Source organism: Brachyistius frenatus, unplaced genomic scaffold, assembly GCF_029030835.1.
Source record: "Brachyistius frenatus isolate BFR_SWC_R1_liver_20210118 unplaced genomic scaffold, ASM2903083v1 Contig_88, whole genome shotgun sequence".
Classification (NCBI taxonomy): domain Eukaryota; kingdom Metazoa; phylum Chordata; class Actinopteri; family Embiotocidae; genus Brachyistius; species Brachyistius frenatus.
Window position 1 is genome coordinate 1,047,669 of NW_027210687.1, and position 11,871 is coordinate 1,059,539.

General features: G+C 42.3%; 1 protein-coding gene across 2 annotated transcripts in view; it reads left to right on the forward strand.

Moving 5' to 3' along the window:
- The window catches only part of grin2aa (glutamate receptor, ionotropic, N-methyl D-aspartate 2A, a), a 163,800-nt gene extending 153,637 nt beyond the window's left edge, over positions 1–10,163 (forward strand). For both annotated transcript variants that reach the window (XM_069710002.1, XM_069710000.1), the window contains 2 exons: positions 2,072–2,310; positions 4,107–10,163. In XM_069710002.1, coding sequence (XP_069566103.1) covers positions 2,072–2,310; positions 4,107–6,065 — 2,198 coding nt within the window. In that variant the 3' untranslated portion in view covers positions 6,066–10,163. The remainder of the gene's footprint in view (positions 1–2,071; positions 2,311–4,106) is intronic.
- The last annotated feature ends 1,708 nt before the right edge of the window (positions 10,164–11,871 follow it).

The following is an 11,871-nucleotide window of genomic DNA, read 5'->3' on the forward strand; positions in this document are numbered from 1 at the left end:
TGTTGATATAAAAATATAAATTATCTCAAGAGGAGGGCCTTTTCGTTTTATTGTGATTACTACATATTTAAATTGTGATTGTGAGATAAAGGCATTAAGAAAGAAATAATTTCAATCACGGCATTGTTTGGCTTCCGTACAAATGCAGTCATCTTCATGTGTTTTAATTGTTAAGCAAGTTTATAATCTGCAAGACATGTATACCATCCAGTCAGGGTCAGGAAGTGTTTTTTCTTCAATATTAATGAGGTAGACTTATTTGAAGGTATAGATATTGACGAACTATACGTGTGAATGTGAATGTTCCTGAACTGGCATGGATTTTGTGTTTATGGTTCATTGTAATAAAACAGCAAAGACAGAATTTCAAAACTTTTTTTTTTTTTTTTTTTTTAACTGCGTTCATCCATTTAAAAATAAATGTTGCCTTCCAGTCCGAGAGGCTTCAAACTAAAACATTTTTCAAACACCATGAAAAGTGTGGATACAACTTGTGGTGACTTGTGTTCCTCTGTTCCAGCTGACTGGTCATCAGACTATTGCTTGAGCTGTCTGACTGCTGAAAAGAGAACAAAATTTGAATTTCAGCAATACTTCCCTCTGGAGTCAGAGCAACAGTGAAGGCTGCAGCAGCTCCCCACAGCGTTTCCCTTGAATGCACTCGATTAGAAAAAAGTAGAGACAATGTGACCTGTTGATACCTAAACATCTCATTCATCTTAATTTGCTTCTGTAGCCAATTCCAAACATGTCACAATGGAAAAAAAAAAAAAAAAAAAGATGTACCGTGGCTACATCTATTAGTGTATTAGCAAATCTGACATGAGACAAATGTTCTTCAATTGTATTAAAGGGTTAATGATGTCTTAGTTAGTCTCCGCCCCAAAGACATCGAGATGAGCACCACCATGATATTTGTCTTTCCCCACTAGCAGCCTTAGTTTTTGGGCCCTGAGTGACACAGATTGGATTAGCCACGCGCCAAATGTCACAGAGGAAGCCGGGGAGGAGGGGCGGGGGCGGAGGGAAGGGAACACAGAGTGAGGAATGAGGAAAGATAAGGTCTTTGTTGCTTTCTACCTTTCTTTTATTAACACCGAAATAAACAATCTCTTTGCCTTCTCAGGCAACACAGAGCGGACCAGCGTCTGCTGACAGCCAAAGACATATATTTTAAACAAACCCGAGAAAACAAACAAGTAAAAAAATATATATATATTCTACCTTTACAGAGTGACAAAGTTATTTTGAAACTAAATTTGCCTCAAAGCTGATATTATGTAGCTTGACACTTCATAGGGAATCGTTCGTATTCATCCCATCCTACTGGGTATAGACTCGGGTTAATTTTAACCAATTTCCATGCGCCAACCTTCCTAGCGTGTCCCCCAAAGTCGTTTCCCCGAGCGCAACATATTTTTTAAATTGTTTTTAATGAGAGTGCCGTGTTTTTTTTCAAACACTGAGCATTTGGTGTTTTTTCTCTGGTCACAGAGAGGTGAAAAATGTTCAACACTTGTCACTGTCACTTTTTACCCAATCACAGTGAAAGAGGGGCGGGATAAAAGCACTCAACCACCAACACTGGTCACTGAGTGGTCCGACCTTCAGAGTGGCTGAGCGAACGCTAATGCGAGCAGTGTATCTTATAACGTGAAGATACCTGAAGCTCTGAGCATTAGTCTGGCGTAACCCAGCTAGATATTATTTGCCACAATCATTTATAATAATATATTTAAATCTCATTATTTTCTTGCAAAAAATGCAAACACCTGAAAAATGTCAGGAGACTACAACAACAAAAATACAGAAATATCATTGATTCATATGATACTTTTTAATTAGTAACTATATTTGAGAATATGATGTCATTACTTATATTCAATTTATTTAAAACAACTACAATAATTTACAGCAGGTCTTTATAGCAGTGAATTTCAGATCCATGTCACGAGGTATGAGGGCCTAAACTTTCTTATCATATCTACCGTTGCAATTTGATGGTTTAAGGTTTCTTCAAATCCCACACTGGTATTCAGTGACAGACTTGAGCCTCTCTGGTATTTTCCAGGTGAAATGGAGGAGCTGGAAGCCCAGTGGCTGACAGGAATTTGCCACAACGAGAAGAACGAGGTGATGTCCAGTCAGCTAGATGTAGACAACATGGCAGGGGTCTTCTACATGCTGGCCACAGCCATGGGCCTTTCCCTCATCACCTTCGTCTCTGAGCACCTCTTCTACTGGAGGCTGAGATACTGCTTCACCGGCGTCTGCACCGGCACGCCGGGTCTTCTGTTCTCCATCAGTAGGGTAAGGATCGGTTTGTGTGTACAGTATGAGGTGTATATTTTCCTGTGGGACCATGTTTTACAAGCAGTCTTTAGCATTTCTGCTGGTTTGGGAGAACAAAAACCTGCTGCAATCTTACACAGAATTAAATTTTTAATCATAAGAAGACACAGGAAAACCACAGAAACAGGCCATGAAGCATGCGAATATTTGGTTGTGTGAAAATCGGAGCCCGGGGTGGTCTGACTGGGTTAACAGTGGTCATGTTCAAGGCTATGAGGTGCAGCCAAGCACTGCAACTATACTGGGGGCTAATGCTGCATTATTGGGGTCAGACGGGCCTGTCAGAATAAGAGAGCAGCGTGAGCATGCACAACACAAACACAGAGCTTCTGGTAAACTAAGAAACTGAGTTAAACAAGAGGGAGGAGGGAGGAGGGAGGGCTGCACAGCGGAGGATGAGAGGGAAGGATGGGGATGAAGACAGGAGGGGAGGATCACGAGGCAGCCCTGGATATTTACAAAAATAGATCCTAATTGCAGCATGTTTTGGGGTGAAATCACGGCAACCCACACTAAATCAATGTATTCTCTCAATCTACTAAAAGGTCAGCGTTCTCTTTTGTTGTATGTGAGAGCACAAGACATGGACATGCATCCCTAAAAGCACTGCAGTATCCCTGCACTATTTTTGAAGCAGAGTGCGACTCGCTATTAAAAAGTTAACTGAGTGGTGTAGTGAAGAAAAAAAAAAGTTTTAGGGAAGAGAAAATGAGGTTCTTTGTGGAAGATGTTATTTCAAAGCCAGTCTCAAGAGGAATTTGAAACAAAACATATTCTTAATGACCTGTTTTGTGTTGATAAGCTTTGCAAAATGTGGACTGAACCACAAAGCTCTTTGAATTTGTTAGTATGATATTGATATATGATTGATATGATATTTTTAAGGATGTATTTGTGAACCGAGAAATGGTCACAGTGATGAAAGAATTTGCTGTTGTTTTTCCAAAGTTTAAGTCATAAAGTGAGAGCTCTCTGCCTCTTACTTTTAGTAAATGGCTTGTCAACCTTTGTTGAAGTCTAAGGTCAAAGGTGAAAGTGATGGCATTTTGCTGTTTCTTTGGGAGATTTGGGCTATTAAGTTATAAAAATATGACACATGGAACCAGCTTCTTGTACTTTCAGGGAAGAGCTGGTCGAAGTTACTGAGTTTTCATGAATTCTACTTAATGTAAGACACTTGTACATTTTTGCAAAACAGAGGGTTTCAGATGTAAAATACTGTTAAGCTTCAGAAAGACTTCTTTCATTTCATTGGAGTTATACTTTGGATTATGATGGACAGATGCTGCTATTGGAGACTTTTTCTTTGCCTTGTTAGATAGATTTAGTTGTTTAAATATATTTATGATTAGCTCTGAATTTGTTCTACTTGAGTACTTCCTAAATTTTCATCCTTGTAACTTAATCAAACACGTCTGCTTCGAGGGTTCATATCTTAAATAAGATTGATTTTCACCTTTGCTGTAGGACGCTTTTGGAATTTGTATGCAAAAAGAGCAAAACGTGTTCCAAAAAGTCTAATTTTTTTCAAACAATACCGCTTTGCTATGATTTGCTAAATCACTGCCATTTAAATAGATTTTATAAAACATAAAAAGCATAGATATGTTTGGCTAAAGTAATCCTCATTCTGTTTGTTTCTGTACTTCTTTCACACTTCTCATTCATTTTATCTCTCTCCCTTTCTTCATCTCATCTCTCATTACGTATCTCCCTGCTCCTTTGTTCTCGTTCATCCATATGTCTTTTTGCAGGGAATCTGGAGTTGCATCCATGGTGTCCACATTGACATGAAGAAAAAGACAGACATGGACTTCAGCCCCCAGGACAAAATGCTGAAGCTCATTAAGTCTGCCAAACAGATGACCAACATGTCGAACCTGAGTGGGTCCCGCATGAACTCGCCCAAACGAGAATTCATGCACTCAGCCGGCCCCATGATCATGGACATGATGGCAGAGAAGGGAAACTTCATCTACGCCGACAACCGAAGCTACGCTCCCAAAGACATGATCTATGGAGACACCGGTGACCTGCAGTCTTATCTTGCCAACCGCCACAAAGATCACCTTAACAACTACATCTTCCAGGGAGGCCAGCATCCGTTGACCCTGAACGATGCCAATCCCAACACAGTGGAGGTAGCTGTGAGTGCTGACGCAGTCCAGACCAACGCCAAGCCACCCAGAACGCTGTGGAAGAAGTCAGTGGACACGCTCCGTTCGGGGCCACCTGGTCCCCCTCCGATGCCTGACATGCTGATGCCAGACCCACGAATGTCGATGAAGACCCAGCGCTACCTCCCTGAGGACACAGCCCACTCTGACATCTCCGACTGTTCTAGCAGGGCGGCCTCCTACAAGGACCCAGAAAATAACAAGCACCTGAAACCCAAGGACAACTTAAAAAAAAGATCGGTGACGTCGAAATACCCAAGGGACTGCAGTGAAGTGGAGCTGTCCTACTTAAAGACTAAGCAGGTCACCGGCGTACCCAACCAAACTGGGAGAGGAGTAGGAGGAGAGAAAATCTACACTATCGACTCAGACCGAGAAATGAGCCTCCACTCAGACCCCATTCACTACCGCGAGAGTCGCGGTCTTGCTGCAGATGATTTGGATTACCCCGAAATCTACTCCGACCACAGCGACAACTACAGGAAGTGTGAGCAGCCCATCATTCACCTGAACTCCTCACCTTTGCATCACACAGACTCGGATCTTCTCCCAGACCCTGCTTACTCGAAACACTACAATCTGAAAGAGAAAAACCTGTCCCCACACGAATCCATTGATCGCTACAAACAGACACACTGCCGTTCCTGCTTGTCCAAAGTGACCGCTGGCTACCCACCGGGAGGGGCGTACAACCCCACTGTATCTGCCTCGGCTTCTGCCACACGCTCACCCTATAATCGGTGTGAAGCATGCCTCCACCAGGCCAACCTGTATGACATTACTGAGGACCAGCTCCTTGCAGACCCCTTGCTCAGTCCCACCCTGCACCACCAACAGCAGCAGCAACCGGACGAAATGTTTGGTCTGTACTGGCCACAGACAGACGGGCCGCATGTCCAAAAGAGAAACCGCTTGAGGCTGAGTCGTCAGCACTCCTTTGATAACATCATGCTCGAAAAGCCCAAGGATGTAGACCTGGGCCGACCGGCACGCAGTGTCAGCCTCAAGGAGAAGGATCGCTTCTTGGACTCCGCATCTGACTCGCACTATGCGAACCTCTTCGGCATGCGTCCCTACTCCGGCAGACTGTTTGGCACTGGGTCCAAATCCATGCTGTTTAACCACAACCTAGAGGAGAGCAAGAGGAGCAAGTCCCTGTACCCGGCCCATGGCTCGGATAACCCTTTCCTCAGCCACTCGCTGAGGGATGATACCAGCAGCAGACTGGTCCATGGGCGTAGCTCCTCTGATATTTACAAACAGCTGGCGGTGGCTTCTCCTGCAACGGTCCTAGGAGCAGCCCCCATCAAAGCACGCAACGATGCGAACAATCTCCGCTCTTCCGTTAAATCCACCACTTCATACTGCTCACGGGACGGGCGGATAGCTAATGACATGTACAATAAAGAGCATGTGATGCCTTACTCAGCCAATAAGACTAGTGCATACCCAGCCCCACGCGGCGTCCTAAACTCAGCCCAGTTTAGCAATAGACGGGTGTATAAAAAAATTCCCAGTCTGGAGTCAGATGTTTAGTTGATAAAAGAAATAATGTGTTCTCTCCTTCTTACTCCTCTCTGGGTTTGTATTATAATTTATCAACTATGTTATCCACTAAGGGATGCCATAGCCACACTACGTTTTTTCTTCTTCTCTTCGACATTGTAATCCAAAAGAACTTGTGCCCGCTTGGGTATGATGGTATTACTACTACTCTCTTTGCAGATGATATCACCATTTCTGTCCATTCTGTCCCATGTACCAATGAGTTGGCTGCATGGCCAGCACTCTGCCATAAGGTATCCTGGTGTGAAAGGAAGGGGAATAATTAACCCTTCGGTTTTGAAACGGGGTAGGAAACGGCATCGTCCCAGTAGTGGGACCGAGAAGGTGTAAGTTACAATAACGCAGGACTCCTGTGAGAGTTATTGGTAAAGTGTCAGCTGGTTTAGGATTGAAATGTGTGACGAGGTGGTGAGGAGGATGGGAGACATTTTATGACCGAAGGGAGAGAGGAGATGACCTCTCTGACCACCGCCTACCCTCCGTCTCCCATGTTTCCTTTCCACCTCCACTGTCAAACTTCGGGCTCACTGTTTGAGGAGAATAGGCCTGACAGAGAGAGCAGGTGGGTGTGCTCGACGTGGAGGCATCCCGGGAGGATTAGGAGCGTCACAGTGAGATAGTCCAACAGTCTGCTGCTCGTTATTCTGACAAATATGGCCACTGAGACACCTGGCAGTGGAAGAGAAGCGAGAGGGAGGAAGGAGACGAGTGGAGCGTCCAGTCGTTGTTGGCAGTTAGGTGTCGTGTGCTTGGTCCAGATAGGGTTTTTAAGCGCAGGCTGTGGGACATGACAGTGATGAAAAGCTGAGAGTAACGTAGGTGCTATCAATGAGTATTGTTTACAGACTGACAGATAAAAGACAGACTGACAAAATGACTGATAGAAAAGGGCAGAACAAGCAGGGAAACCTGAGGCAGTTGATGGGCATTTCATTTGTGGCAATGCACATAGAAAAATAATTGCAAAGTATGGCTTTTTTATTCTATTGAACTATAAGATTTATTAGGGATTCTGGCATCCGGATCCCCCTATGTAGGATTTTAGTGTTTGCTTATTTGGTAGCACAATAGCCATTAGTTTTAAAAAACCTCTCTCCCACATTTGCTTTTGGAAAAGCATAGCTTACTGAAAAATACCATCAAGAGTAGTAGATTATTTTGCATGTGTTGATTTCTTTCTGTGTCGGAGAAGAGAAAATACACACACATATACACTCTCAGACACATATTTTACATGTTTTTTCGAAAGGGGCTGTGTCTTGTGTGGTGGATGGATATATGTACAATCGAGACTTTGAACCTTGACCTTTTTGCTTAGTAAACCTGTGTCATGCTGTGGCTGCAACAGAGCACGAGAATGGTGGAAGGGAAGAGAGAAAAGAGGAGATAAACAAGGGAGAAAAGGATGAGATGACAACTGTGTCCACTGCCACCCTGTCTGAAGTGGGCACTGATGTGTTTTTGTCTTTTGACCTCCCTGCCACTGAGAAACAGGGTATTAGCTTTGAAAAACACGGATTCCTTCCTTCTTTCCTCTTCCCTTCCTCCCTTCCTCCATCAACATGACACACCACCAGAGTGTTTGATAATTGTAAAACCACTTCACTTTATTTCTTTTGGGTTTTGTGAAATCGAACTTTGGTTGGTTGGTCCAGCAAGAGCGCTGCTATATAGTATTTAACCACTACAGTCTAACTGGGGATTGTGTTGAGAATTTTTGATGAACCAACTTTTGAACTGTTGATCTACAATCAACCAGGGCTCTTGAGGAATGCGAAGACTACCTGAGGTGGATCCCTTGTTTAACTTCGTAGCGTTGTTTGGGTGGGACGTGGGACGGGGTGGGCGGGACAAGATGGATGGAGCCGATGAGGCGCCACTGTTATGTGCTCATCAATCATGTATCCATCTTAGTGTGGGGTAAGACGTGCGTGTGCATGGCATAACTTGGGTAAGCTTGAAGTTAAAACCAGAACATTTGGTCACTAATCTAATTGTTTATGCATTTGTTTGTTTGTTTTGTTTTTTTGAATAACACTTAGCAGAATATGACTTGCACATGAATATATTTCCATGTACACGCGTGCCCACAAACAACTTTTTTTTTTGTAGCATTACGCTGTACAAATTGTACAGTCAAAAGAAGAAAAAAAAAATCATGTTACCACCTTAACTGAATTATTTGCTTGATTGATTGGATTCACAAAGCCAAATTGTATCAAATAAAATACCTCAGGATGATTCTGTGCGTTCTGGGGGAGCTATAACTAGTAGCAACAGAACAGGATGTGCCGCAGGTTTTTTATAGAAAAAAAAGTTTTAAAAAAAAAAAAAAAAAAAAAAAAACATTTATAGCGGCCACAAAGCAGAATCAAACTTTTCTCCTTTTGATGTTTACCAGTCCAAGGTCTTCCAGTTCGGCTCTTTGCCTGAGCTCATGCAACCCAAGTAAAGAGAGAAGAAGAGGAAGAGAAGGAGGGAAAGAAGGGATGGTGGTAGGGGGGCTGAGATGTTCTCAGTGTGGGGTGTGTCGCCAGCAGCTCCACTTCTTGCCAAACTGAGCGCCCTTAACAGAGTGAAGGATGTTAACCTTAAAATCGGAATACTCAAACGGGAATCTCTTTCTTTCCTCTCCATGGTTTTTAACGGCAGTCGACTGCATTAGCCACTGTGTTTCAATTGAAGCTCCATCTTTTAACATCTTTAACGACCACTGTCATATCGCCCTTTTGTACTCTTGGAATACTGCAGCGAACCTCTCCTTGCTTCCCAATCAGCTTACCCAATGTTGACTGATGAGCAACATGTTGTCCTTTTTTGCATCTTATCTGCATATTTATTATTATCATATTTATCTCCACATGCTGCTTGCGTGAGCTGACAAGTGAACAATATGCACATGTAAAAAATATCAAATGGCACCCTTGCGTTTTATGAACTCATGACAATTTGTTCAATTTTGTTCTACTTTTACAGAACTGTCATGTAAACTGATGCTGTTTTATGTTCCGACACACACACACACACACACACACACACACACACACACACACACACACACACACACACACACACACACACACACACACACACACACACACACACACACACACACACACACACACACACACAAAACACTCTCAGACACACCCTTGTGATGACAACCCTGCTCTTTTTAATGGCAAAAATGTATTTTAATTACATTTAATGATAAATAATGAGGTGATGGCATGCAACCCCAGATGTAACAATTTTAATGTTTTATGTTTCTTTTAATTTTTTGGTTTGTTATTTTTGTTATGATGTTATGATCACTAATGCGTTGTAACCAGGTGTGAGTATATACATATTTGAGAGGAAAAAAAAATTATCTGTGTTTAACACGATGAAGATGCTGCTGCTGTTTTGGGGGAGAAGGCAAGGACCTGACTCTAGTGCAACTTCCTCATTGGTTTACGGGTCATTATCAGGCCACGTTTCGCCCAATGGAGTGGCGGGTCAGGGGTCAGGGCTTGGCTTGGTATGGCGGGACATCCTTGCTCTTCCTCCAATGGCAGGTGAGAATTACTATATCACCAGCTCTGCTTCTCTCTTCCCTCTCTATCATGTGTAGTCAGGACTTCAACTGTAAAGAAGATAGAAGAAAAAAAAGCAACCCTCTACTTTGAGTCTGCTCTCCCTCCAAAGATACAAGACCTCTTTCTTTATGGTTTGCTGTAAGAATAGAGCTTTTTTTTAAAAACAAAAACAAAAAAAACTAATACTTCCTCAAAGACTTTTAAGGAACTATTTTGAATATATTTAGAAATGACACCTGTATACATCGCTTGTAAATTCATACTGGAATACATCATCATGGAGAATTATAAATGATAAAGAGTAAAAACAATATTTTTTGTGTGAATTTCACAAGAGCTCTTCTGTACAGTGGCACTGTTTATCTCTCCCTCTTTCTCTCTCTCTCTCTCTCTCTCTCTCTCTCTCTCTCTCTCTCTCTCTCTCTCTCTCTCTCTCTCTCTCTCTCTCTCTCTGTAGAGCGATTAGAATAAAATTTCACCATTCACAAGGCTTGCTGTCCTGTCAAAATTCACAAAATACACACCAGGCTCTGTGTCTTCCTCACCTTATATACAACTAACCTCTTTTGTCGGTCGACGATATTGGATTATCATACTGGAAATGAAAAAAGGGTGCCGGCTGATTCTCCATCGACTCCATTTATTTTGCAGCTGAAGATGGCTTTTACCTTAATCTGTGGTGAAGAAATACAGGCAGGATTCACTTAGAAATATGAGGCTTTTTTATCAAGAGGATTACAGGAATAAGGCTGCTGTTTATACTATATATCATTAATTCATACATTTCTGCATATTTATAGAAAGTCTCCTCCAAGTCTAAGTTTTTATGCAGTTTATTAAGGGAGTACTTCATTTCCAGTTTTGTTAATACGGTAGTTGTAATTCCAGTTTTTAGTTATTGCAGGCAAAACCAGAATTTTTAAAAACGCTACAAAGCTCAAAAAGCAAGTAAATGAACGATTAAAGCCAGTTTCAAAATTACATATTTGACAGTATTGATTTATTTTTCATTATTCAGAGTAATATGTGTTTCCCAGTTTACTAAACCAAATGTTCATTCCTTCAATAAATCGAATTTTCATTTTGGGTGTAATGTTGAGATGTACTACAAGGGTGGATCAACATGTTCAGACAAGTGTGACGTGCACCGAGCAGCGGGAAGCTATAACCTTTGTGAGTAAGCATGCCAAGTTTCGTAGTATGATCAAAATCAGCACATGTATCACGCGCTGGTCTGGGTAGCACGCCGATTTTGCCATGAATATTATCGGAGGGCTCACAACAAATTTTGTGACAAACTTTGTAAATCTGCAAACGAGCCCTTGGAATACTTCATAAAGCCTACAGCAATGAAGCAATGAGATGTTTTTGAGTGGCATTCGCATTTCAAGAGGGACAGAACGAATTCGTTCCACAGGGTCAGATTGTCAATACCGAGTTCTACTCTGATGATCTTAGGCATCTGAGGGAAAACATTCGGTGTCACAATGGCACTTTGGTTCTCCAACATGATAACATGATAACATGCCCACTCACTGCACATCGGAAACAGTTTCTCATCGGCAACAACCCAATCGTTGCTGCTCACCACCACTACTCACAGAATTTGGCTCCCTGCAATTTCTTTCCTTTCCCCAAAAGTTTGACACAAACTTTGATACGTGAAATCGCCGTGCACCCGGACTAGTGGTCACAAGAAACGTCAGTAACTCTGGTGCCGCTGTTGATCGAGCAACAACATTTGGAATACTTACTCATGACTGTTATATCTTCCCCCTGCTTCAGGCACTTCACGGTGCTACCTACCGTTCATACACAACAGAAGTCTCCACCCTTTATTGTAGTCATTGTGTGTTTTGCCTCCTTTATGCATTGGTAAAACTAGAGCTAGACTAAAGTTAGATTAAAAATATGTTTGTGGATAGACGCTGATCGGACCAGCACATTGTAAGAGCCTGGGATTACGTTGATCAGCTCCACTTTCTTTGAGTTGACTAGGTAGATTAAAAAGTCAATTTCTGAAAAAAAAGGCCTGATTGACCAGAATTGTTATCACTGCATGGTGCTGTGATCAATAGCAAGAACACCAACAGCAGGGTATGTCCGTTTGATTGTTAACATAATGTCAATCAAGGAGGCTTTTGAACAACTGCTGGCATTAGGTTGGGTTTTCTTCACTGACATATAGATAATAATCT